Source organism: Anas acuta, chromosome 10 (assembly GCF_963932015.1).
Source record: "Anas acuta chromosome 10, bAnaAcu1.1, whole genome shotgun sequence".
Lineage (NCBI taxonomy): Eukaryota > Metazoa > Chordata > Aves > Anseriformes > Anatidae > Anas > Anas acuta.
The window spans coordinates 11747067-11774782 of record NC_088988.1 but is presented as its reverse complement, the minus strand read 5'-3'; the positions used below and the strand labels follow the sequence as shown (position 1 = coordinate 11774782).

General features: G+C 44.7%; 2 protein-coding genes and 1 long non-coding RNA gene across 5 annotated transcripts in view; 2 read left to right on the top strand and 1 right to left on the bottom strand.

The window, feature by feature from the left end:
• Positions 1-1073: 1073 nt before the first annotated feature.
• LOC137862003 (uncharacterized) lies at positions 1074-22098 on the top strand. Its single transcript, XR_011099996.1, has 3 exons — positions 1074-1461; positions 13300-13403; positions 21980-22098. It is a non-coding gene; the product is annotated as an uncharacterized lncRNA (long non-coding RNA).
• TSNAXIP1 (translin associated factor X interacting protein 1) lies at positions 2919-22689 on the bottom strand. Of its 2 annotated transcripts, XM_068693613.1 has the most exons (15): positions 21956-22654; positions 19985-20097; positions 18424-18547; positions 17001-17094; positions 13192-13388; positions 11860-11995; positions 10862-11031; positions 9291-9450; positions 8883-9013; positions 8168-8296; positions 6417-6578; positions 6132-6241; positions 5173-5296; positions 4722-4828; positions 2919-3246 (listed from the first exon to the last, which is right to left on the bottom strand). In XM_068693613.1, exons 1-15 carry the CDS (start codon positions 22004-22006, stop codon positions 3015-3017), a joined length of 2040 nt encoding a protein of 679 aa, XP_068549714.1. In that variant the 5' UTR covers positions 22007-22654; the 3' UTR covers positions 2919-3014. The 2 variants fall into 2 exon arrangements, with proteins under 2 accessions (XP_068549714.1, XP_068549715.1); XM_068693614.1 differs by lacking the exon at positions 8168-8296 and having other exon boundaries at positions 21956-22689.
• A 136-nt stretch (positions 22690-22825) lies between these two features.
• RANBP10 (RAN binding protein 10) overlaps positions 22826-27716 on the top strand; it is a 76686-nt gene continuing 71795 nt past the window's right edge. Inside the window, exons 1-2 of one of the 2 annotated variants that reach the window (XM_068693616.1) lie at positions 22826-23078; positions 23731-23842. In XM_068693616.1, the coding sequence (XP_068549717.1) occupies positions 22859-23078; positions 23731-23842 (332 nt within the window). In that variant the 5' untranslated portion in view covers positions 22826-22858. The remainder of the gene's footprint in view (positions 23079-23730; positions 23843-27716) is intronic. The other variant, XM_068693615.1, reaches the window with a different exon arrangement.

Here is a 27716-nt window from a genome sequence, read left to right as displayed (position 1 = left end):
TGTTACTTGCAGCAAGGAATTCTTCCAGCAGTCAAAAATAATCGGTCACCTCTCTTCTCTAAGAGTTAGCTCAATGTTGTGATGTTGTAATGGCCAGAACCCTGCTGGAATGGTGGCACTCCAACCCTCCAAGGTTTAAACTGAATTTATATACGGCAACTCATTCAGGAAGTCACTGCTCTGGTCCCAGGCATGGTGTACAGTTCGTTGATTGCTACACAGAGCAGCTGATCAGTGCTGCTCCCTAGTGAATGTTGCCAAACATGTAGGAAGGCAATAGAAACGAAATCCTTGCGTATGATTTTACTGCTTCCAGTGAACCTAAACCACAGCAGGAATGAGGTCAGCCGCATCAGAGAATTTTTAAGGTGCAAAGAATGATGGCTTTCTAAAAACAATTCACAAGCTGGGAAAGAATGAACATAATTTTTCCTGTTTTACGTGCTAATAAGCTTTATGTTTATTTAGCTAGTCAGTAGTTCCCAAGGTAAGACACTTAAAGTGCTTATTTATTTTCAGAGAGAAAAAAATAATAGTTTTTCCCCTTAATTATTAACTGCTCTGTCTTGGACTTGGAAACTTGAGCTTGTAAATAGTTTAATTTGACTTAAAAATTTGAGTCTTTACGTTGATTAATTTTTAGTTGTCTGTGAGGAAGGGATGGCTCAAGGCTGTTGCTTTGCAGTATCCTTAATCAGACGGAGTGGGGCTGAACACAGTCAGCATTGCCAGCTGGGGTCAGTCAAACATCGTGCCAGTGGCTCTTTCCTATATGCTGAACATGTCTAGACTGAAGAAGTGAAGTAACAGCCTTTGCTTTTTTTTTTTTTTCCCCACTTCTCTTGCATTGTAGAAGTGTTCTAGAATTACTGGGAACTGTTTTCCCTCTTCTTAGATCCATAAGGAAGACTTGCTTCCTGAAAAGTGCCGTGTGACTTCCCAGGTGTCTGAAATTGGAGATCCAAATGGTACAGTTAATAGGACTCCTGGAAATCCAACCCAGCTCTTGGCAGAAACATTTGCATGTTTGACAAGCTTTGCACAACACTAAAGGAAATGAAGGCCAATTATAGTTCAAGTCTTTTTTTGGCAGGCAGTACCGACACAAAGGTCGGTCATTTTCAAGTTTGTTTGTTTTTTTTTTTAAAGTAATTCCATTAATATAGCAAAGATGGCTATTTTTTTCAACAGTCACAAGGAAACAGCTTTGTCTTAACTGGCATATTACAAAATCAGTACCTTTTTAATATTCATTTTCTGCCATTATGTGACTTTTTTAGTGTGTGCTTGAGGCTTTGCATGCCAGGGCTTGAAAATCTTGATCTAAAATATTAATGAATTTTCAGCTTCCTTTTTCTCTGTTGCTAAAACATGCAAGAACCCTGTTTTCTGAAGAGCATTTAAGGAGAGAATAGGGAGAACATCCCAGGAAGTTGTTGGTTCCTGTTGTAAAATGAAGAGGTAAGATTCCGTATCTGTTCTCTCTTCTGTTGAAAAGTGTTCTGTTGCTCTAGCTAACTAAACTCAAGACTTTTAGGGACAGATTGCCATCTTTAATGTGCTAACAATGTAACTGGAAGGACAAAAGAAAGAACTGCTGGTTACAGGGCCATGTGTTTAACTTTTTGGAATCTGAAGTCCTTGGGTAAAGCAAAACAAGTGATTCTTGCTCTCTGTAGCCCAGTGCTTTCTTGAGGAGCTTTGCAAATTTGATGTTAATCTACCAAACTTATCCTCTGTGTTTAAATTCCCTGCTCTTTTTAGATGCACTGAATTTTTTCATGTTACAGCTATTCTTTCCAGAATACTCCTAGAGATATGTGCAGTTAGAGCATTTGATTTCTAGCTAGATGATGCATTTCCCTTTTCAGTGCTTTTATAGTTCCATTTTGGGTGTTTTGCAGTTTGAGTTGGAAGTACATAGCACCAAATCCAATTCAAGGAAGAAATCCCAGGGACTTCACAGACCCAGTGGTACTTACTTTGTCGTGCAGGCTATGATACATTTCCAGTTTACAAATGCCATCAGTATTTGCAGGAATCCCTTTGCAACTGCTCATGAAACTAGCACTTTGTTAGGAGGGTATCTTCTGAACTCAGCTTTGCCCTTTCTTGCTTGTCAAACTATGAGACTAATGGGCTTGAGTTTGTTTGCTCCACTTATTCAGCAATTTAGGTAGCAGAGCTCTTTTCCAATGGGGTTTTAGTTTCAAGAACCTGTCTTATTCCCCTCGCTGGAGAGGGAGGGCACTAATGAACAGGAAAAATTAATTGGTGTCAGTGGTTGGAAAGACAGTTACCAAAATTCATGTGGTATCTTCCTTGAAGCAAGAAGCAGATTTCAATGTTTCTGTACTAGGATTATTTTTTCAGCTCAGAGTTGGTTAAACCTATTCTTGAGGCATCACTTGAATTTCTTTCGAAGTGACTTCATACAGGACAACAGCAGCTACCTCAGGATAAAAATCTGCTTGGGGAAAGACGTGACAGCAAACCTGGTTGGGTTGAACTTGCCTTTCACTTGCACAGGGATTGTGTTGATGGCACCATACTCTGCAAATGTATCTTTTAAACCTTTCTCTGAGCCCAAGAACCAACCATGAGGCCTATCTTGTAAAAACCCTAAACAGTCACATTGTAGCCTTGAATTTGATAGAAGCTCACAGGTTCAGACAATGACTGTTGGAGCAGTCACTGCATCATCAACAAAAGAGCCCAACACCCAGTGGTGCCCCAGCGCCCTGAGGATGTCAGTCCTGTGTGGGGATCAGGCTGCCTCTACCTGCGAGTCTTGCTGAGCTGAAATGACTGCATAAGCTGAAAAACTGTACCGGAGGGCTTTGCTGCTTAAGCTGAAAGTGCATCTGATAGTTCCAACTATCTTATCTCACCTGGTAGTTTTTAGGCATCTCTCTACATACATGGAAGAGGTATTTAATGCAGTAACTTTGACACTCAGCTTTGTATCAAAAACTGAAGATCAAACAGGCTATTTATTCTTAGTACTGGAAGTCTCAATACTCTCCTACACAGTCTGTCTTGCTTTCTTCCCTGGCTGCGGGCCCCACGCGTCTCACATCTCCAGCGAGTAATCTTTCCAGTGCAGTGTCCACAGGCACAACTTCTTGGTCTGTCTGTTCTCTTCCAACTTCATAGACCAGGCCAATGTAGGTATCTAGTGTCTGACCGTCAATATCAGGATCAATCGTGCAGAAGGCTGCCTTCAGGTCTTCTGCATTCACCTCTCTGTTCAAAGAACAATTTGGTCATTTGCTGTGCTGTGGCATGGGAAAGGAATATTTATGTATTTGTGCCACAGTGAGAATCCACTTTGCTTGAAATGCAGAGCAGAGAGACCTTTTGATATTATCTCTGCTTCCACTAGTATTTTTTTTTAAATATGCATGTAATAAAGTAAAGTACTAAATCTCAAACTGAAAAGAAGTTAGGAAAAGTTAGATTTCTACTAACCTGGGAAGACTTTAATTCTGCTCTGTTGTGCTTTATGATACCCTTTGTTACATAACTACATTTTCCCTTTTTAATCCAGTGCCCACCTTTGTCAGTACTTAGCTTCCTGGGCATCTAACTCACTTTCAGTGTTATCCTCATTGATTGCTGCCTGGCACAAAACTTCTCTAAGCAGAAATTACACATTGCTTGTCTTGTTTTCAGGTGGAATTATTTATCTGATTTTCACCTTCAAGTCTGCAGTTGTCAGTCCTGCTTGTTTTTCTCATTCCTCAGAAGCAGTCTCTGAGGACATACAGGATTTTACTGCTGTTTTTGGAGAGCTGAAGAATGTCAACAGACCGACTTCAATTACTGAAGCAATCTTCTCTACTCACTGTCTGCCGTATCCCTTACAGGCTGTGTCTGTCCTGCCTCTTCTTTGCCTTGTGCTCTCCCATTGCTGCTCCCAGTGAGCCTGTTCACTCTCATCTTGTTAGTTTTCTCATCCTGAGTCACCCTCCATATCTTCAGTTCCTTTCCTGACCCTTCCACACCTCACCTCCTGCTGTTATTCCCACTCCTTGGCAAATGCTGCTGTTCTCCCTGACTCACTACTTCGCAAAACCAGACTAGGGAGAAGTGACGCCTGGGTTTTTGGCAGCACCTCCAGTCCACATCCCCCAAATACTCCTCCTTACTTGGAGGCTCCCAGCACTGTCTGCTCTTTCCACCCATTTACTCCTCTTCCATCTTGGCTTCCAGCACACTTGTATCTCTGTTCTTGACCTCCACTAGGCCTTTCCACATTTTTTTTTCCTGGTCTAATGTGTTGATCCCATCTGCCCTCTCTTCTCTGCTTCCCTCTGATTCCCTGATTGTCAGGCTATAGGCTCCTGTCTGACCATGGTTTCCCTTGCTCATCTCATGCTTCAGCAGTGAGCAGAGTGTGCCGTAGATGCTCAGTCCGCTGGTGGATTCCAGGATCTTTATCCTGCTCCTTTCTTGCCTTTCTTCATGCTAGCATTGCTGTTAGGGGACTCATTCTTTGCACTGCTTGAGCATCTCTGTGGTGTCACTGCAGGCACAGGAGCAATTTAAGACCAGACCCAGTGCATGGGCACAGCAAGGTGTATTTACAACTGTGTATTTACAGCTGGGACCTTATGATAGCCCCTGCAGTTGCCACACAGTTGTGTCCACTGGGGGGTTCTCTTTGCACACATTGTTCTGATCTATTGTCCCCATCAGCCTGTTCCCTTTATACTTACTTTAAATCTCCTAGGTTGTTCCTCAGCTCTCTCAGATACTCCTGCTTTTCACGGACGTACTGACTCCTGATCTTTGCAACAAAAGGTTCAGGGTTCCCCTCTTCATCCTGAAGGAAATTGCAGGCATGTTAGTACTAAAAATGTGTTTTTCCCAGTCTGGGTAGGAGCCATTCCCCATTGTATGCTAAAATAACTCAGCTTTCCTAGAAATGGAGTTTTCATGAGAAAAGTGTAAATAAAGAGAAAATATGGGAAAACTCCTATCACAGAAAAGGCACAGACTTGCACTGCAGATATCTGCAGTTGTCTGCAGCTTACTTTCAGGTGTTACAGCCTGTGGTGAGCACTGCAGGCTGTGGTAGTCTGATAAACCCAGTTAACCTGACAAATCTCATTTAAGTCCTCTGCCTAAATCTGAGTCAAAAGGAAAACATAGATAACATCAGCTTACTTCTTTGAATAAGGATTTGTAGTCAATGAGATCTTCAGTGCTGTCTAGCTGGTATCTGCTTGCATCAATGAGTTCTTGGATTGAACCTCGTCTTTTCAGGGGAAAAGCTTCCCTCAGAGCCATCCTATATGGAGACAGGAAACACAACGTGCTGTTACAGTATGAGCAGTTAACGAGTGCCAGTATGGCTGGCAGTGTTTTAGGTTACAAGAGTATGCCCATATTCCATGGGCCAAATCTTCAAAAATTAATTGCTTTTAAGAGGATGCACATTTCGAGAAGTACAGGCATCTTCAGGTAACAAAACAAAGGCACAGTTTTCATCAGAGCTTTGGCTTCAGGTGAGCATTGGATGCTCAGCCATTTGGGAATCTATGAATGCGATGTGAGCATCAGTTAGCTGGTAGCTAGCATGTCTGTACTGGAGCTGTGTTCCCAGCTGAAGTGCTGGAAATGGCTGCTGCTGCTTCTCTGTGCCATAGCCCAAAGAAACGCTTTATCTACCTATTGCTTAAAAAAGCACACGTGATTGATCAACTGAGAGAAGACTGACAAATCTTGCAGCTGTAGCGGAATTCACAGAAATGCTTTGTGACCTGTCCTAGGAGCTCATGGGAGCACTGTGTAGGGTTCTGAAACTTCTCAAACTGCTCCCCAGGGAGCCTCGCTGGGGAGAGGTGCTGCCAGCCTGTCTCTCTGTATGTGTAAACTACCCCACATCTGTTCTCAGATATCTCCACATTCACTACTCCAAACTTGCAGTATTCACATTATTCTAAACCTAATGCAGAAGTTCACAAGTACAGACTTGTTACAGCTGTCCTCACAAGAATTTTAAAGACAAAAACTGCTCCCCTGGCTGTGCTGACAGATAAGCAAAGCAGACGCACTCAGCATATCACAACATCCAGCATGCACCACATTGGGCAGAGCTTAGTGGGCAATGGTCATCCTCTTGCCTGAACTGCTCGCTGGTCAGGGATCCGCTGTTTGAGCTGTCGCAGGCAGCCAGCTCCTTTTGCAGGTTTGAAATCAGCTGATTCTGCATGTGGTATTGTTCTTCACCTACCTGTGAAACAGGGAAGGTTCACAGATCAGTAACTGCCTTTTCTCTCATCCCTTGGACTACCTTCAAGAGGGAAGCAAAACTGCAAAAGGACTGCAGTTGCTTCTAAAAAAGAAAATTTACCTGAAGTGCGTTTAGTGATTTACAGAGGTGCAGCACTGGGCTGCAGGTTGCCTACCTTCCCTGTGAGTATGTTGTAGAATGAGCTCATGACATGGTTTGATGGACAGAGTCGCATGTTCTCATACAGGGTGTAAGACCATTCCATGGCAGAGGTGTCTCCATACCTCTTCTGGAGGTAGCTGAGAAAGAACTCGGGAAGAACAGGTCGCTTCCCTGTCTGCGGATAACAAGCAAGCAACTCCCATAAGCAGCAGAGCTAAATCAAACTTGCCAGTTAGATTCCAGCTGTTTACATGTAGTTGTGTCTTTTGTGGACCTCTGCTAACAGGGCTAGTGCTGGCTGGAGTCTTCCCTGCTATTAGGTCATTCAAAATGTTTCTGCTAGGTTTATTCTCTACAGCCTGAACATGGAAGTTACAGTGAAGCTCTTCTGTTGCTGAGAATACTGATAAAGTCTCTTTTCTCCTGCCTACTGTTGTGAATTATATAGGAACTTGCTATAGATTTAGGTGTCAGATTTAGCTGAGCTTAGCTTGTGGGTTCAGACCTGGAGTGGTTGTTGAAGAGAAGTAAAGCCAGACAGTGATTGCAACATCCCTATTTCCCCAGGAAACCCAGCTGAAAGTAAAAAGAAAGTTGCCATAGAAAACATTAAACTGTTTGGGGCTGACCTCAGAGATGTTTCTAGGCTTCTGGCTTAAGAGAAGGAACCTGTAAAGTGGCTCTGCCTCTCAAGGTTGCTCTCATAACTGAGGCACAGTAACAGGGCTTGTCTGATATCTGGGGAGATGGTATTGTATTTAAACAGCTACTTCTGTTGCTGAGTCTTGATCTCCCCAGGCAGGCAGCCAAATGTCTGTCTTGGCTGAGAACACTCCTCACCCCTTTGGCCTCTACCTGCACTCCTAACCCACCCTGGCCAACGAAGAGGGAAGTATTTGTGTGTGTAACAAACCCAAAGCACTTTCATAGTCATTTGTTTAATGATATAAGTGATTTCTCAGTCCTTGCTTCCTCATTTTTTTTCTGGCAGTGCCACTTGTTCTCTGGCATGAGCACAAAACCCTATGTACCTTAATAATGGTTTGGCATGGGTTAGAATCAACTCCCTTCCCCTGCCCATAAAAAAAAAAAAAAAAAGAAAAAGAAAAAAAACTGGCCATGCTTTGGCTGCACAGATTTTGCTAATGCATCCATTGCCTAAGAACAGACACCGCATAGTCATGGTGCTCTCCAGACCAGGATGTTATCATCACACCCCAGAATAGCAGCAGTTGGTAGACCAACTGATAAGGTTTCAGACTCAAAAGCATGGCTGATTTAGCTCAGGGTGACTGCAATGCTTCCTCCCCTGGGCACCCTGCCTTGTGGCTTCTTCAGGGACACCTCAGCTGCTCTTGCAACAGCTGTTGGACCACTGTACTTTTCAGCCCTGTACATCAAAGCAAGTGGTGCTGACTTGTGGTCTCCTGGATGTTTCTGAATTTGCAGTGGTGACTAGGCATGAGCTGTGCCATGAGTACTCAGCTGTCCCTGGAACAGGAGCTGCAGAAGAAGCCTTTTAGGCATAAGATGGTGCTAGTCCAGCTATCCACCTGACAGTGTCATAATTAATGAGTCAGATCCGTGAGGAGGCCTGCCAGGCCACAAGGTTACCAGCTGAGGCTGTTCTTAAAATGCTTTACACAGCTTTATGCAGATGAAACCCTAGGCAGGACATGGGTGAGACCCTGGTTTCCCAAAATCTTCCAACTGGGCTGACTGTCACAGCAAATGCTGTTTACAAAGAAAGAACATCTGACAAACCTGCTGTTCTAGTGCAATTTTCTCTTTCCAGATGTCTTTCAGGATGTCCACCACATCCTTCTTCGTCAGCTTTTTGTTCTTGACTTCGCCTACATGTCTGAGGTATACAGGAACCTTGTCCCCTTTGCCCTAAGTAATGGAAAAGAAACAGAGAGAGATAAAGCATTCCCCCCACTGGCAGCCAGAGCTGTATTCTTAGTGCCTAAAACTGTTAAAAAGGAGCCATTTGTATGGCTCTCATTTCCAGTACTATGAGACAGCATCTCTGCAGTGTCTCAGCTACTCCAGGGTGAGAACTTAGAACTTAGTTCATGAGTGATTTTCGATTGACAAAATCTTTGTGTCCAGGCAGTTTTGAGTATATCTGATCTCTAGTGTCATGTATTTGCAGACAGTGAGATGTTAATTTGACTCGGCTATATAGTGGAGAATTAGTAAGGAGCTCTAGCCCACTAGTATGATCTGCATGCCTTCATGTAGCATCGCTGCAGTGTGTGGCTGCTTCAGCTGTCTTCAACATGCTCACTCTCAAGTTCAGCTTTTCTATTGCAGTTGAGTTTCCCCAGCTTTAATTTCTTCCATGGTTACACTAATGGGAAGGTGAGCATTGAAGACACCAAGTCCAGCCATGAACGCAATTCTGCCACTTTCCTAGAGGATATGTATTACCAATTAATCTCAGTGGAAACAAGCAGAGGAGAAAGCTTGTACATACCCGTCCAGGGAAGACATTCATCTCTTTTAGGAGTCTTGTTCCTATTTCTTCCAGAAGCACATCCACTAGCTGATCGCTGGTCTTCCCCTCAGCCAGACAGTCCCACCGGTCAGCTCCGCCAGGAATCACTTCTGCAAGAGCAAAAAGACCCTGAGCTGCTGCAAGAGGAGAATGTGCCTATGCATACTGATTTTGTGTGAATCCACGAGGAGCATTATAATAATTACAGATCTCTAGACATCCAGTTTGTCTCCTACGATATCTAAGGCAAAATGGAATAGCCTGCAAGCTCCTCTCTCTCCCTCTCTCTCAGGCTGCTTCACTAAAAGCCTAGGAGAAAACGGGATGTTGCAGGTAAGAAATATACCACAGCAAAGAGGTTAAAGATGAGCTGAATACAGGTGGCACCTGAACACTTTGCCCAGTTTGGCCGGGGTGTGCAACTGCGCTGAGCTTGCTGGAGTTCAGTGAAGAAGTTGTCTCGCTCTTCTGCAGTCTCTCTCTGAATTTCCAGCAGTGTTTGATATTCCTTATGGAGCTGATCAAAATCCTTCTTTAGAGTCTCCATCTAAAGCACACAGAAAGAAGGATTTTAACAAACTACAGCAACAGAATTTTTTTGTGGTCGGACAGATCAGGTGAACAGTCAGTGTAGTCCACGGATTTATGGAGAACAATCCCTGGCTAATTACTTTTAGATTGGATGAAATAAATTATAATTTTTTTCTTGTTACTATTTCCAAAAACTTATGAAAAAATATGTCAGTGACCCTTGTATACCAGTTTCTGTATTCAAAAACAGACCTTAATCTACTAGAAAATAGAAGGAGAAAGTTTTTTCTAGACATCTTATGTGCATCTGCTTCAGATCCATTGATCTTTTTTTTTTTTTTTTTTATGTGATTCATTTTTGTTTTACCAGTACAAAAGTATATCACAAGAGATAACCACAGCTCTAGTCTGGCTTTTGAGGGCTGTGCCTGTGTCTGTTATGCCACGATGTAGGGACACATACAGTGGATCAAGCTGTGCAAATGGTCAGGGCTGGAATGGAGCTGCCAGTGGCCCAAATGTGTCCTGAACAGAGCAACATGGCTTTTCTGACACACAAAGACATGCAGTATTTTCTTGCCTCACGGGGGGTTCTCACCCAACTCTCACCACAGCTGTGCGCTGGTTACATGGTGGGATTCAAGGTATTCTCTTTTTCTTCCTCCTAGAGAGTAGTTTGTGGGACCACTGCCTTTCTGCCACTGCAGGGTTGGAAGCAGACCCTATCCTCATCACTGGTGTTGTGTTATCCCTTTGCTGTCTGACATGGCATTGCTTATGTGGAAGTGCAAGATGTGTAAGCTAAGCAGTCAAACCTTTATTCTGAAAAGGCAGCAAACACATGCAACGTGAGGAACCTCATCCACTTCTATCACAGCTGGAAATTGCATTGATCAGCTCTGTGGTGGGGTTGATGACCCTGGCATTGCAGTAGGGTAAAGAAGCCATTTAATACTATTGGAAAAGGCAAAAACCCAGCTAGACAGAAATTAATTCATAGCCCAGCTCAGCAGTAGTTTCACTTAGCTGTGGTTTGGACAAAACTGTGCCATGTATGTGAGATGAACCTAGTTAATTTACGTATATTTATGATGATTTCAAACAGTATTTCCCAAGCTGTGATCTGCAGGCTTTTGGTGGTCTTTTGGCTGTTATTGCTTTTATGGTGCTAATTCGGTTTAAACAGATGTTAAAGGTTTGTGATGGTGTACTGATTTTGAGTGTTCAGATAGTCTGTGATACCAAAAGACTGTGAGCTTTAGGGGATTAGAAAACAGTGGCTTTTCATGTATTTCATGTAGAAGCAACAAAGATGTGCCTATATGAGAGCTCTGGATTTACGGAATCTCTATCCCAACCTGAATACTTAAGCATCATTATGTTTGCATTCATGTGGTACAGCTTGAAAATTAGGAGCTTATGCTCACCTCCTGTTGTAAATCAGAGTATTTTTTCTCCAGTGACTCAAACTCTCTCCGGGGGACAACATCTCCATAGTCTGCTATCATTGCATTCAGCTTCACCTGGGTTTTTGTGAGGTCCTGCCGAGCTATCTTTAATGCCAAAGTTAACTTCACCACATCTTCACCCTTGACATCTTTAAACAACAGCCATTGATGAAAATTTATGACAGTAAAACTGCAGTCATAGTTTTCTAAATCATCTACTGAGCTCCTAGATCACACAACCCTACAAAGTGACCACAAAAGCTGAATAGGTATGGACTGTATTATGAGTAGAGAACTGCAGGTCTTGGAGTAACCTGCAGTGTTTACATTCACATTACTGTTTACATTACCATCCTGCCTGCTCTCCCATACACATACATATTCAAAGGCTCAGGCTTGGTTTTCATTAGCAAGGAAAGGAGCACAGGCCGGGAGAACTCTTAGGCAGATGCGACAGCTGTAGCCAGTGAGTATGAACCAGTAGGATGATGGGTGCCTGGAGCCAGACTGTGGATCAACAGAGATCCCATACTGAAAGGGTCCCTACCACCTCAGTGCCACCAATGCCAGTAAGTTGCAGAAATGAAGGTATTTGCAGCTCCGGAATTTCAGAAGTTCATCTTTGTGGACAAGCATCAAGGTGCCAGCTATGGCTGGGTAAGATGTGATGACTGTTGGCACAGGAGTCAAAAAAAGATAAAAGAACCTTTGCACTGGGCAGCTCCTTCCTCCAATTTACCCGTAATGCTAATTAAGAACATACAAGTATATAAGCAACGGCTTATTGAGTCAGGTCAGACTATTAGGAGGTACATCCCTGCCTACATATTCATGGATATATTGTCTGAATTTGTCTAGCTTACTGTAAGAATCAGAGCATATCTAATGATATTGCTGAGAAACTCAACACTGTACCCACGGGTATGCACTTGGGTCTCTGGGCAGGACAGGCTGTTATGGAGATCCACTTTCCATACCTTGGACTTGGCGCTGTTTCACGTTCAGCTGTTCGTTATGCATATCATTCAGTTTTGCTAGCAGCAGTTTGCGGGCACCGTGCTCATTGAGGTAGCGAGTATATTCCTCAGCTACGCTCGTCTGCAGACGCTCCACCTGCAGGAAACAGAGGCTTGAACTTATCAGGAGCACAGAGCAGAACCTAAGGAGCAGAGAGTGGTGTAAGGGGTGCAAAGTGGGGAAAAAAAATGCAGCAAGAGAGTGGGTGAGAGATTACACTGTAGAAAAGGATGGCCTGATGGAAACATGACAGAAGGATTCAAACTCTGAAGAAGTGTGTAGAAGAGTGCTCCATCTGTGTTTAGCCTTCTAGAAAGTGAATTACGTAAGTTTCATGCTCTGGGTTACACCACTCCTCTGTTGTAAACCTTATCTAGAAAAACCTCCCAGTAATGTATTCTGTTGCTGGTCACGCAGGAAAAAAAGCTGCTACTCTTCCCATAGGCAAAACTATCAGAAATCTGGAACTCTATGGACTGGGATTATGTGTAAAATTGTAGTTTATTCCCATGATGTGCATTTTGTTACAAGGTCACATCTTGCTACTGCTGCTGCCTACCTTATGCCCTACATAGGGAATGAATGAATGAAGGTGTTCTTTTACTTTCCCCCCACCCATGGCTGGATCCTGGGGTTAACTGCCTCATCTGGAACTGTTGATGAAGACTTAGCAGCCCCCTGCTCAAGTGCTCTGAGACTGCCCTGGTGGGTCGTGGCTCTGACTGCACTGCAAATCACCCTCAGCTCCTGGCTCATCCTTCCTCATGGAGCAGCTCTGCTCATGTTGCTCTCTAGCAGTAGTATTATTTCAGCCTCAGTGCCTGAAACTGAGACCTGCGTAAACCAACAATTTAAATTGGAAAGACTTAAATAATCTTGTCAGTAGATACTAATGTAACTCACTGGCAGGAGGATGAATGATACAGATTTAAAGATGCTAAAGGTACAATGTTGTAAGGAGTACATGTACTTTTAAGTGAGAACTTAAAATGCTAGTACTAGAATTTTCTTCCTCACTTTAAATGTGACTCTGCAAGAACCAGATGGGACAACAGATACAAGCGAAGACCTCTGACAGCAGCAGAACAGCCTATCCCAAGGGAACAGGATGTTCTCTGGAGCTGGCTGAGATCCAGTATCACTACCGTACCAGATCCAGTATGCCAGATGCTCAGTGCCCGCTCCAGAACTACTACTGACATCAAAGGATGAGAGGCTGGGAGGCAAGAGATTAGATGTATAAAAGACATCTAATTGAAGCTGGGAAATGTTTGACTCATAGTCTAATTTACCTGAGTCTGAAGAGAACTCTTCTCTTCCTTCATGTCGTCAATAAATTTTAACAAATGTTGTTTCTCTTGCTTTAACATATTTATTTCAACTTTCTCCTTTTCCTGCAGTGCCAATATCTGCTGGGAGCACTCCTCAGACACAGTTGTGACCATAGCCTTCAGGGGTTCTAGGGCACGAATTGTCTCCTTCTGATGAGCTAAAGAAAGCAGAGGTGGGTTCTCACAACGAGCAGCAAAGCCTGAATTTTACTCAGCTGGGATGTTGGATATTCAACCCAAAAACAGTGCGTGTTGGAAGTGGGAGTGAACACAGGGCTTTTACTGCCTGTCCTGGTGAGCCTCTAAGGAGTGAGAGTAGTGTAGTTTGAGATCATATTCTGTCTTTTATCTAGCTGTGCATATAAACTTCATAAGCGTTGTTATGTGAGGGTTTCTGGTTTTAGTTAATGCTGTTTATCATGGTTTGGAAAACAAAGGATAAACAGTATTTTATTTTGTTTTCTTGAGTATTTACAGTTTTGATGAAATATAATAAGCACAGGTGACTTCACATTTCACTAGGTGGGAAGTTGTCATTGTTTAAGCACAGGCAGCACATGGAGATAAAGACAGCTAGTAATTAGTAGCTTACCATCTTTTGTGAAGGCACATTCTCCATAAACTTTTATCTGCTTTTTTGTCTCCAAATTCACGGTCTTGTGCAACTTTTAGTTTACAAACATGTCTGCATGTTCTCCTCTCTATTCAGGAATGCACTGACTTCTTTTGCATTTCTCATCAGTACATCTAGTAAAGAACTTATGCACATACTGGCTTTCTCTGCTGTAATTTGTACTTTTCACTTGCAGATACTTCCCCTTTGACTTGAAAATTTTCCTTAAAATACATATCTGGTGAGACTAGTTCTGGTACTTGACTTGGGTCCCAATTCCCAGTTACTGTTACGTGGTAGAATTTCATCTGACACCATCTCCTTGGTGTGGAGCCTTGTTTTTATGACTGGATGGAATTCCACCAGAAGAAAAAAATGATTAAAGACAGGATATGGTGTGAGTCAAATGAGGCTGTGGCAAAGGTTTTGACTGCTGAATAAGGCACACACAGCAATACCCTCTTCTGAACAGAAGGGTAGAAATGCTGGTGGATGCTCAATCATCTGATTTGCAGATTTTTTCCTCCTTGATAAAAACCCAATATTAGTATTCAAGTATAAATACTGTGCAACAAACCTTGTATTTTAAAACTTAAAATGCATACATAAATCTAAGAACAGGAACTACTTCTCTTATTATACTTGGGTGTGAGTTTCCTTCCTGCACTGTAACTGTACCAAAGGTTTTTCAAAACTCTTTCCACTTGTACTAGGACAGCTCCCCAAGAGAGAGCAAAAATTAGAGCGTTAGCATAGGGATTCTGCCACCGTACTATTTGGGTTCTCAGTGTGAGCTAAGAACACCATGTTAAAACTTCAGCAGACTTGTTCTGGGGTGTAATTTGAGTGTTTCACAACTGGCTCCTGACCACACGCAAACCCCTTTAAGTGCAACAGCATGCTTAATTGTAGCTGCCTAGTATGTCAGAAGCTAGACTGAGCACAACTAGTTGACTGCCAAAGTGATTATTTTGTAGTGTGGATGCTGGCCAGTGCCATTTAAGAACATTAGCTCTCTGATGACCTCTCATAACTCATGCCAAGAAAGGAGAGACATTCTCCCACTTGGAAAGAATTCAGGCTGTGGTACAGCTCATTGCACGTATAGGACAGTTGAATGTGCCCAGATGTCTCACCAGCACAGAGGAGCAGATGTGAAGCCTCTGTGGACACAGCAATCTCAGTATAATTTTAATCAAGAAATGGATGCAGCTGTGGATAACATTGTTGTGAAGACCTACCCTGTCACTCTTTTTCCTCTTAAAGGAGCTCCCAAAACAGAATCTTTATCTCAGATTAAGCAAACAGCTGTGGGGATAGCTCTCCTTCACAGTGCTCAAATACTGCTTAATATCTTCACATTCATGTGGATTTACTCCAGAAACAATGCTAATAAAGCCTCAGTGCTGTCTCAGCACAACCTTAATAACCAAAAGAGCTGCAGCTGCAGTCATACGTCCAGTTCTGGCAGAAGACAAATAATTGCAAGCAGCCAGTACAGGCTGCACATCCCTGTTCCTATTAGAGGCTTCTGCTTTCTCTGGTCTGTGTGCTCAGCTATGCTACTCCAGACTTTGTGCTGCCAAAGCAATGCAGCTAAACATACAGTGTAAGCAGTACAGTATTAGGACAACATTTAATTAAGTAGTAAGATTTTACTTTTTGTTTAAAAATAGATTATTCTGACTGAACTGGGAATATGCAGTAATGCTAGCACATTTATAGGGAGAACTCCCACCAGCAGTGGATGCAGTGTTGAGCACCTTCAATGTCATACAGTCCAAGCTAGCATGGAATATGACTGGCAGAAAAAAAGAGCAAGATAAAGCTGTTAAATCACTTGGACAAAAAGATAATAGTTGGCTGAGAAAAACAATGCTGTGTTATATAGGGGGTTTAGGTTCTGCTTCAAAAGGAGCTGAAATGCTGTAGATACAGTATGCTTGCTAGGTCATAACCAGTTATGCAGTCATACATCATTTAAGAATAAGAATAATTTAAGATAAATAGTTAGGAGAACAGTTCTACAGATCAGTCATTTTCCTTCCTTTTCTCTTTTATACTTTCTGTTCTTAAGACACTTACTTTTGTCTCTTACAAAATATAAAGTTATCATAAAGGATACATTTTACTGCATCTCCAGAGACTTCAAAGAATAAAAAGGAGAAATACCATATCCAAGCAATATGGAGGAGTCAAAAAAAAACCAAAAACCACTTAAATACAAAAGATAGTTAAATATATTAAAAAAAAAAAAAAGGCTTCAGAAAGCAGTACAAGCAGGCTTCAGACTGCAGCACATTTCTCTGGGATCTGAAGCAAAGAGATGTTTGCTAAAGAGTTCTGGAAGGAAACTGATAGTTTAAAAAATGTTTTTATGTAATGATTAATACTGACTCATTTAAGTGACTGAAGTGCACTGCGCAAAGAAAGATTTTTGCCTACAATGAGTGATTAGGTAGCCCAGGTAACAGGTACTGGGATAAACAGTACATGTCCTTTAAGAGACTGTCCTGGTAGAAAACTGTTGACACTTGACAGCTGCTCAGTGCCTAATGTGAAATGAGCTCTTGGTTACAGTCTATTTCTAGCCCTCTGATTGTTTACAAAGTACTGGTATCACTGTGGCATCTTAACACCAAGAGAAGTTTAAAGCACACTAAGAATGGACAGGGAACAGCCAGTTCAGTTCTCTGCCCTGCCTTGCTTCGGGAGTAATTCAAGCTTCAAGTTACCGGTACAAATGCATCCAAATATATTAGTATGATACACTCCACTGTAGACATGATTGTTCCAGAACAACCTTGAGACATTGCTGTTGCCTGAGCTGTCTATGTAGTGGAGATTAAAAAAAATAAGATAAATAAGAACCTTAAATCTAAAAATTTGATAAATTACAGAAAAACAAACAACTATGTTACGTATGAAGGAAATAGACTCCCATGTCACATCTGGGCCATAGGAAGACTCCACTAATGGGCCAGAAAGATAGTTTTATCAGTTGCCACATATGTATGTCATACATATTCAACTTCCACTGAACTATTCTCTCTCTATATATTTTTAGAATGTTTACTCTCTATATATATTCAACAGAACTTATCAGCTGTGTAAGACATCTCTGTTAGTGTTCCCCCACCAAAGTTCAAGAGCTTACCCAGTGTAGCTTCATATTCATTCTTTATAGCTGACAGCAAGGGCTTGTAGGTCTTGAAGTTGTCTATGAAGAATTCAAAGATCTCTCTGTAGGGCTGAGAGAAGAAAGAGAGCTTGAGGAAATAGTGGCACATTTCTCAGAATTCAGATCGTTGTTGTCTTAAACAAACAGCATGACGGTGAGAATAAGTATAAAAATACTTCTACTACATTGTATTTGGTCTCTCCATCTCTGGTCCACAGTCCCAAATTTGTCATGCACAGGTGGAATGACTTCCAATGCTGATAGACACCACAGCATGACAGAGAGAAGAGATTTTAGTGCCAAAGAAAAGCTTAAATCAAGCAAAAATGCTGTTCTTCAGATAGAACTGACTAGAACTTGTTACAATATGGATAATTTTAAAGATATGTAACAAGATCCCATTGCTGATTTTGTTGCCTGTTTTGTCTACTTAAATGACAAGCTCTTCAAGGCAGCTAGTCTCTTGCTGTGCAGATGTCATCCTTCTCACCAGAGTAAATCTTGTTCAGAGAGGACAGTCACATTCCCACGTTGTATCTGGGTCTTGGGAAGACTTCACTAGCAATAGGTAATATTCTGAGTGTTCCTCACTATTAAGCACAATTAAACACGTCTTGTAAGACAGTCAAAAATATTTTCAAAGCATAAGCACGTTTATGAAACCTGTTTTCTCTTGCCATTAGTCACTCTTTATTTCTCTCCATTCTCTTCCATATACCACTTTCTTTCCTCATCGCTACAGGATTCCCTTGGGAATGAGAATTTGAATTAATTCATGCAGAGAAAATCCAATTCAAACTTCCCACACTGTGTAAATGCTCTAATTGCAGGATATTACAAAAACAGGAGTACTCCTACTCAGTGTTTTGAATTGAAGTGGTTTTCAATAGGTATGTTCTCAAACACAACGAGCCCCCAGGATCAGATACAGTAGAAACTACTAATTTGGGGGATCCTGATTATGCTTAGGCAAGAGCTGAAGGAGAGAGTCCATTCTTGTCACTTGCAGAAACCTGACTTCAAGAATAAGAATTTTACAGTGAAAATTTTGGAATCTACACACTTTATGGGTTTAGGCAGGAGTCTTCAGGAGTTCAGTGAGTAAATTGTTTCACACCCACTTTAGATTACGGTCTTTCTGACTACTTGGCCTTTGATTGAAAATGGAACAGTTACAGAAAATGTGAAGTACGCTACCCAACAACGTGTAAACCCAACACATAAACTACAACACGAGATAGAAACTGCTTTCTGAGCAAGGTCTCTAACACGAGCTGCAAACCCACTTATCCAATACTACTCAGAGGTGCATACTTTTCCTGTCTATTTTCTTTGGATGAGCAGTTTAAATAACCAATCTCAGAATGTTGTTTCAAGTCAACAGAATCTTGTGTCAGACCTGTAATCTCAGTTCCTGGGAGTTCCTTTGAGTCAGGTCAAGATATTGCAGTTCTTTCCTTAAGTGAGACTCCAGCTGCTCCAAGTAGCGTGGCTTTGGAATGGTAAGAAGGGCCTGTTTATTGCTGCAGAGACACAGGAAAAGAAAGGACACGTAGCCTTGTGTCATGTACATAGGATTGGACGCATAATAAATCAGCTTGAGTACCTTGGTTTTCTTCCTACTGTGCATTGCTTCACAGAAGAACTTTTTTTTCTTTTTTTTTTTCTTCTTTTTTTTTTTTTAACTGTAGCACTTATTATATTCTCTCATGTAAGGAAAAATCATGAAATGTACAGTGGATGATTTAAACTTCCTCTACGGAGCAGGAGACTATTCAAGACATCCTGCTGTTACTATGAAAAGTATGCCTTCCCCTTCATGATACTTTTTGGTAGAAAAAGACAAGTGAGTTTTTTCTCTGTGTCCGAAAAGAATAAATGCTAATTACGTAATTGGAAAGAAGTCGAGGAAAACAAGTATTTCAAAAAGGTACTGATAACTTATTACATCTGCTGAGGTCCTAGGCCAACTGTCCCTTTGCTGGATGCCATCATGCCTAGTTCATTATTACATTAAAAACAGAATTAAAACTGAGAAGCCCAGCTATCCTTAACTGTACCCTGCACAGCTGTCCTGCAGGTCTGTCAGGGCCCTGAGTACACCAACAGGCTCTGCACTGTCCTCCCCTACCCTAGGGGCTTGGAGCTGTGTGATGGCAGAGCTCTAACTGGGGATGAGGGGTTAGGAATAGGCTCAGGCGTGAGACAGACCTGTGAAAAGCCTCCTCGGGGGACACTTTGCTCAGTGGCTGTAACCCAGCTCAGACCCTGGATTCAGAATCCCTTGATTCTTGCCGGAGAAGCAGGAGCAACGCTGCGTCTGCCACAAGGGAGCTTGGACCCCGGGGTGACAAGACAACCAGCAACAGTGACCAACGGGGCGTGAACAAGAGAAGCAGAGCAGGTCCCCTGATGGTCAGTGATCATCCTTCATGATCACCACAAGCATGATGAAGGCCCAGTGCCAAGCTTGGGATGTCAAGTGAGCAGGCCAGGTACAAGACAGATGTGGCTGCAACATGGCTCAAGCAAGAAACAGGCAAACGTGCCTAAGTGAAGGCTTCTCACAGCTTTTCTTATAGCACCTGATCACAGGTTACCCAGCTGTGCCATATCAGGACTTGTCTTGAGCCCAGGCACCCAAATGTCTAGGACTGGACAGGTTGTGGAGCCTGTTGGGGCAGTCAGAGCCCTGATAGGATCCTATGAAATGTAGGTCAGTGAATCATTAAATGATAGCATTTCTTGGTACGTTTATACTAAGCATGGCTGCTGTTACATAAATATTTGACATATCCTGTAGAGCTACCAGTCAGGACCAACAATATTTTTTGTTATGCTCAAGCTTTGTGGAATATCCCAACCTCAGTATTCTCACTGGTGCTGGAAGAGACCCTACTCTGTAAATTCTTGGTTTTCAAGAACTGTTTTTAGCTATCCTGTGGATTAGCTGTGCTTACCTAGACATCCTCTCCTCTGGGGCACAGCAGGGTTTATGGTTCTTTAGGACAGTCTGCCCTGATGCAAATGCAGGCCATGTGGACCAACGGCCTCTAGCAGAAAGCTGAAAAGACTGAAAAGAGAGAAAGGATTAGGTTCTAAGAGCACTACAAAGACAACAAAGAGACAAAATTAGGTTGAAATACCTCATATGATGCCTCACAATCACACACTGCCTAAGAGTGTAGTGGAATAGAAAGAAGAGGGGCATACCGAAACTCTCCTCAGCCAGGAGTGAGCACACCTGAAATCCAAGTAAACTTTTTGTTCTTTGAAGAACAAAAAGCAACAAGTCATCTTCCCACACCAGTACAATTTTTTAAACACCTCTGCACGTCTCCTGGTGGCTGTGCTGCCCAGACTACATGATTGTGGGAAAGTGTTCATCTCTTTGGGTAAAAAAGGGTTTCATGATCTGCACTGGGAAATTAAAGCATCACACAAATCAGAACCTTGCATTAATCCAGATGAAACCCAAAGAACAGGTTTGACTTCGGTCTTGTTTCCAGTAGGGAGCTTTGCAGTGGAGCATGTGTCCCATAGCGAGGGTGTATTGAGCAATGCTGACTCGTGTGGATTGTGAGTTTTAAATGCAGGTTGGTGAACCTGCACAAACAGCTGGATTTCCAGCAGTGTACAACTTAATGAAGATGAGGTCTGAGGAGCAGATTCATCTCTGAGGAACAGTAAAAAGTGATAACTGAAATTTCTTTCAGAAACTAATTTCTGCCCTTAGTGGCACTAAGGGACACGGTCTACTGATGGGATTCAGTACAGGTTGATGGTCTTGAAGGTGTTTTCCAACCTACATGATTCTATGATATCTTCTGAAAGCAAAATCTTGTTATTTTAGGAGTCTGTTAATTAATTTATCTCTTGGAATTACCTCAGTATTTCTTTTTGGGGAAAAAAAGGACATCTATGCTGGATTGCTCTATTTTATTAGGACAACCAAACAATTAGTATGATGTTGTCCAATATAAATACTTTCCTATTCTGCCTGTAAGCTTTAAAAGAAAATTAATAATGTGCCAACAGAAGTCTGAGGCCAGAGATGTCACTGTCAAAACCCAAACTTCAGACTGACTAAGCCTTGAAACAGTTAAATGTAAAGGCTCAGAAGCTTAAATGCCCGATTTTCACTGCAAGAAGCATGAGGATTATATTGGAGAAACAGTGGGATTCCAGTCTATTGAGATTTGATTTTTTGTTTTGTCCAATGAGGAAAATGCTTAGAGAAGGTCCCGGCTCTAGGGAAAGAGTAATACTTAAAGTTCTTGTATTCCTGTAGCACTTACAGCTTGTCACAGAAGTGGCACATTCCTGAAATACAACCAAAATGCTAATGAGAAAAAAACAACTCCAAAATAAAAATGGAGGGGTTAAGGTCTGCAAAAGTCGTTATTGCTTTGTTGGTATACATGTTTCTGGGATTTATTTTTTCATAATTTGGGTATGCTTTTTCTCCATGCTGGTTTGTTTTATTTACTAAGACTGATGCACACTATGGAGCAGATGTTCCTGTTGGCTGTAAGATGCTTTTAGCCTGCAATTAAACAACTTGTGGTTTCTTTCTTTCCTTAGTTTAAACTATATGGGTCAAATTCTGGCTGCAGTATTTGGCATGTATGTCCACACAACTTGTTGCAGCCAAGAACGACATTTATATTCCTCTTCTCTTTCCTCCACCCTTAAAGACCCTGTAATTAATTCACGAGGATGACACCTGAATCTGAAATACAGGAGTTTGCATCACCACACAGCTTCCGCCCCTCCCTACCCCCCCTTTGCTCTCAATTAAACAAAATATAAAGACGATTAAATTTTGCGTGACTCCCTAATAGCTTTGGATGATCCCTGGGCTCCCAGCAAGGCTCCAAAGCCCACTGTTGGGCAGGGGCTGGGTGTTTGGCTGGAATCCTTGAACTCACCGGAGCCTTGTGTTTCTTTGGCAGGACGGATTTCAGGCTGTTGGGGTGCATTTGGCAATTTGTGGCCTCACGGGGAGATCCGAGAGGGGCCCTGGGCAACAGCCGGGAAGAACATGGAATATCTTAAAAAAAAAACCACAGAAATAACTAAATACACAGCTGGAGACAGAATCTGGCTGCTGTGAACCTAAAACAAGCAGCAAATCGGTCCCTGGATGCGGTGCGGTTGGGGACAATCGGGGAACGCCGCCCCTGAGCCGGGAGCGGGGCTTTGGGCCCCAAAATCGCCTCAGAGCCGGGCCGCGGGGCCGGCCCCGCGCTGTTTACAGCCGTTGCCATGGCAACGCCCGCCCCCCCTCGCCCCTCAGGACCCCCGCCAGCCGCCATAGGTGCCCCTCTCAGCGCCTGTTGAGACTCGCCACTCGCAGCGGTACCGTCGCAGCCCGGTCCCGGTCTCGCGGGGTGCGGGCACTGCGGAGAGGTCGGGAGCGGGGTGAGGCCGGCGGAGCGGCGCCCCCCGCGCTCCCCGCCGGCGGCCGGAGCCGGGCCCTGCGTGGAGGCAGGAGAAGGGCGCCGGCGGCGGAGCGGCGGCCTCTCGGCACAGCGCCGCCGCGGGGCACGCTGGGAAAGCGAGTCCTGGACGCTGCCGCTCTCCGCAGAGCACAGCGGAGCGCGGACACATTTCCCAGCGTGCAGCGCGCCGGGCAGCGAGGCGGTGCCTGGCGCGCGTTGCCTTTCGGGACTTGTAGTCCTCCCGAAAGCGGGAGGCGGCGGCGGGGAGAGCGGCACGGACTCGGCTTCCCGTCGGGCGCCGCGGCCCCATTGTGGCCACGCTCGCTCCCCATTGGCCGGCGGCGGGAGCCGGGCCTCGCTCCCCGCCCGCTGACACAAAGCGGATCCAAGATGGCGGAGGCGGGCGCGGGGAGCCTGCACGGGGGGGACGCGGCGGCGGGGCCGGGGCCGGGGCCGGGCCCGGCCGAGGAGCAGGAGCTGAGCCGGCGCCTCCGCCGCCTCTACCCCGCCGTCAACCAGGAGGAGACGCCGCTGCCGCGCTCCTGGAGCCCCAAGGACAAGTACAACTACATCGGCCTCTCGCAGGGCAACCTCCGCGTCCACTACAAAGGTGCCGGGGCTGGGCCGGGGGCGCCGCGGTGGGCCCGGAGCGCGGCCCCCGGGCAGGGCAGGGCCGGGCAGGGCCCCCCCGGGCCCCTCAGCGCCCTCCCCCCTCCCCCCCAGCCCCACGGCAGGGGCTGGGGCCGGGCTGCAGCCCCCGGGGGGCGCCTTATGTAACGCTGCGCAGCGCCCTGCGGCCGGCCCGGCCCCCACACAGGGCCCGGCTGGGGGCTCGGGGGGTCCCCGGGGCTGGGGGCCCTCGGGTTGGTGCCCGTAGGAGCCGGGGCTCGCTGCTGGAGGCTGTTGGTCCTGCCCTGCCCGGACAGAGCCGGGCGTAGCCTTGGGTGCCGGGTTGGGAAATGGTGGCGGCGGGGCCCCTGTTGTGTAACGGAGCCGTTCGGTGTCGGGGCAGTGCGGGTGGGGGGGGGCGGGGGTCGCGCAGCGCCTCGCTCAGCCCCATCGGGGGTGGGGGGGGGGGAACAAAGGGGAAGGTGCAGCGCTGGAGGTGGGGGCAGTGCGGGATCGCGCATCCTGAGCTTCTGGGCAGCACGCTTTGGATGTGGGGGGAAAGAGATCCCGGGCAGGATCAGCCAGCAGGGCTCTACAACAAAACGTGAGAGGGTTCAAAGCCCGCAGGGACTGAGATCTTTGTTCTTTCCCAGGTCACGGTAAAAACCACAAAGATGCTGCCTCAGTCAGGGCCACGCACCCCATACCCGCAGCTTGTGGCATTTATTACTTTGAGGTGAAGATCGTCAGCAAAGGTAGAGATGGGTGAGTACCTCAGCCCGGCCTGCTGGGCGGTGGCGCGGGTTTCACAGCCCTGCTGTGCTCAGGCCTTCCCCTCCCGAAGGGTTGGAGGTCAGGCAGCTCTTACCTGGGGCTAACGGGCAAACGCACGGTCAGATCGCTCTGGAGGCAGAGGCACTTGCACAGCTTCTTAATGCACAGCTGGATGTGGGCAGTTATGCAAATGGAAGAGATTCTGGGTGCCTGGCACAGCTTGATTTATAACACTCTCTTCTTGCTAGCTAGGTCTGGTCACTCAGACACCTGGCAGTAAAAAGAAGCACTGAGCTATCACAGAGATGGCCGGGGGACCTAGCCCGAGATGGAATTCACAATAGACAGAAAAATTGCACTTTTTCTAGTTTTCTTCTTTAGTAGGGGGGCAAACAATCTTTCTTGGGGATGTTTCTGTTGAAATGTGGGTGGGCTTCAAATTTAGCACGTGCGTTGATGGGAAGGGATAAGGGCTGCTGATCACGGAGAAATGCTCTGCCCAAACTCCTGATCGGGTGATGACACGCAGCTGTTTTCATTAGGGTGCCTCATGGGAAGAAAAATTTGGAAATCGGGATCTAACTAATGAGTGCAGGGTTCATGTTTGGATCACAGCTCCTGATGACTCAAAATTGGAGTGCAGAATAAGGGAGGGACCTGAAAATTAATGTTGGGCTGTCAGAGAGATGTTTGCATGGGGAAGAGCAGGAATAGTGCTGCGAGAGTGCTGGAAGGAGAGCGTCTGAGGCTGTTTTTAGATGTCCTGTATACATGGTGAAGGAAAAGGTTTTGGGGAGGGAGTGAGGGGTGTGTGCATGTAAGCTGGAATCTGTGAAACTGACATCATTTCTGGTGGAGGTCCTGAGGTTGGACTCGAGTTGTTTTCTCAGGATAGATTCCATTGTGACAGATCACAACTGTGGAGGCTTGGGAGACTGTGCTGGATCCAGAATGCCGAATAAAAGAATGTTTTTCCTGACCAAATATATATATATATATATATATATTTTACAGTAATATTTAATGCTGTAGACTGTTGTTGAGCCTCTGTTTGCCATATCAGTCTTTGCTATTTTGAGTGGAAGAACTGCAAAAGCAGCAAATCCTACATTAGAAGCAGCTGTACCTTACTAAGCGGTACCTCAGTGACCTGACCTGGCAGCGAGTTCTGGATCTCACCCAGTCTCGTGGTCACTGTATTGGGCATTATTTCACCCAAAATGTGGCAGGATCAGGATGTCTCTTGTGGAGTTCCTTTAAAAGCCTATTCAGGATTTGGGGGAATGTGGGAATGCAGCAAAGGGGCATTTCTGACAGGATTTGGGCTTCTGCTGGTAGTGTAGATCAGTTCTTAATTATCGTAAAGGCATCAACGTGCTTTGTGTGCATGTCTTGTTTTTTTCCATTGCTAAAGGCTGAATATCACAGCTACAGCCACCCAGAAGGTAAAGCAGACCAGGAGAAGGTTTTGAGTGTAATTAATTAATGCAATCCTGCAAGAATAACATTTGAACTGTGGCCTGTTTACAGGTCTTAGGGCAGGGCAGCAAACATTCCCACTAGAAGCCAAATCAGTCCTAATTTCGTACTGTTGCTGTCACTGTTGAATTGAGAAGCGCCCTGCTTGTAAGGGGACTTGCAAAGGATCTTCAGTGGTGCTGCGTTTGGTGCAATAATTGCAATAATTACCAACTGTGGAAGGTTAGCTGTGCGTATGTGAATTCTGGGCTGGATGCTTTACGAATGCTGGGAAAAGCCCTTCTCTGTTCTTTCAGTTCGCTGACTTGGTGTTGAACTGCTTGTCTGTTTCTGAAACCGTGCACTTGATTAGTTCATGTAGCTGCTAAAATTAAAATTATCTCCGGTGTGCATCAAGGCAGATTTCAGAGGAAGTCACTTTATGAAAGGTCACTGAGCAGCATTTAGTCCTTGTTGCATTCCAGGTCAACGTTATGGGGAGATGATGGAATTTGCTGCGTGCTTCCTAAGATCAGTTTTGTCTTTTTGTTGTCTGTAATCCCAATTACTTCAGGAACACTCTGGACAACATGGAACCATGTGTATTAATGTTATAGTGACATGAACACGAGATGTTGATAGCTACGGTCTGAAGGCAGTGCCGTGGTGAGCCATTGGAGAGCTTGACTTATGTCTCGGCGCTCTGGTGCCTTGCTTTTCTTTTCCTGATGGAAAGTGCTCCGATATTTATTGTTGTGGTTTTGGGGATTTGTAATTGTGACCTTATAGCTGCTGCCTGTCCCTTAAAGCTTGCTCTTGTGTGTCTCATTTTAACAGTTTGAAGGTAGCCCGTTGGGGCCCCGTGTGTTCTAATGCCAAACAGTCAGCAATGTCTCTGTTCTTAGGAAGCTCTCCAGTGTTTGTTGCACCGTGGTGGCTTCAGTTTAAAGGAATTAAAGGCCAGAAATCTAAAGAAGGGATTGGAGGGAATGAAAGGAAGTTTCCAAGTGGCATAAGTGGTGAGGCCTGTCCCTAGGAACTTCACTGGAAGCCTCTGAGTGAGGGGAGAGCAAGAAGAATCTTCCTGAGCTCGTTTTCAGAATGGGCTTTTCAGGTGTAAAGTCTCTGCTTGGTACCTTGTTTATTGGTGCTGCTTGGAGCAGTGAGGGGAAGGTTATGTGGTGTTACCCATACTCTGCTGCTGGAGCTTGTGAAAGCTCTTCACATTTGGTTTAAAATCTGAGCAATCAGGTTGCTGAACAAGACTTACTCAAACACTTTGGTTGAATGAGTTTCAGAAAGTGTGCTTTCAGCAGTTACAATTGGTTTTGCTCGAGGGCTTTTGCTCGGTAGCTCGAAGCTGTCTTTCAGTGCTAATAAATCTGTTATCCTAGCGCTGTGCGCCCTGCTCAGGTGTTGACAGTTGTTAATGCACAGCAGAAACTGAAGTTGCAGGTAAGAAACAGGATAGAAATGACATTTACTGGCGGTGTAAGGACCCTGAAGCTCAGCAGATGATTTTATTTTTATTTTTTCCTGACGAGATGTTGCCTCTGTAGGGCATGTTGTGGTACAGCAAGGGCTCCTGAACTGACAGCAGACCTGGGCAGTTCTGCATAGGTGGAGTCGCTGAGGTGCAGAGCAAGCTGAGAAACTTCTCCCATCGGTTGTTTTCATGGGGCGAAGGTGATCTAAGTGAAGTGTGCTGTGGTTCCTTCCTTTGTTTCCTCCCCACCTCACTGCATCCTTGCTGCAAAATAAAAGCCGCCCCCCAGCCCCGCTGCTTTTCAGGCAGATCCCTTACCTGCTCGCTTTTGCAAACCCCAGTCCCAGCACGAGGGAAGAGGGAGGGACTGTGGCAGCACAAACACTGGTTGCTTCAGACTGCCATGGCTCTGCAGCAGTAGCTGGCAAAAAAAAAAAAAAAAAAAAAGCTACTTTTGTGTTGTCTTTCTCCCTTGCCCTTTAAGTTTAAGGTACCTGCTCTGTAATGGTGGTTTTGTTAATGAAGCAAATGGAGGTGTTTACAACAACTTGCCCTTTACCATCTCTGGACTTTTCTGCCTCGGCACTGCTAAAATGTAGCTTACTTTCCTGGCTGGTCTTTCAAAGCAAATTAGCAGCATGTGAAAAGTCCGTTTGGTGCACTTAAACTTTTAAGATTTATCAGCTCTTCTTAGCTTTGTGTTTTCCCCTGCTCGTGCTGAGATACAGCCACCGCCTTTCCAGTTAAAGATGGTTGAGACTCATCTTTAGCTGAACAGCAGTCATTTCTCATCCTGTTGGTTTTAGCCTTTACTGATGCGGCATCGCCTTTATTTACTGTTTCCTTTCCCTGGGAGAGGGGAAGCTGCCAGACTACCACTGAAAAACTGGTCCTGTCCTTCGTGTAAAAAAATCAGATCTC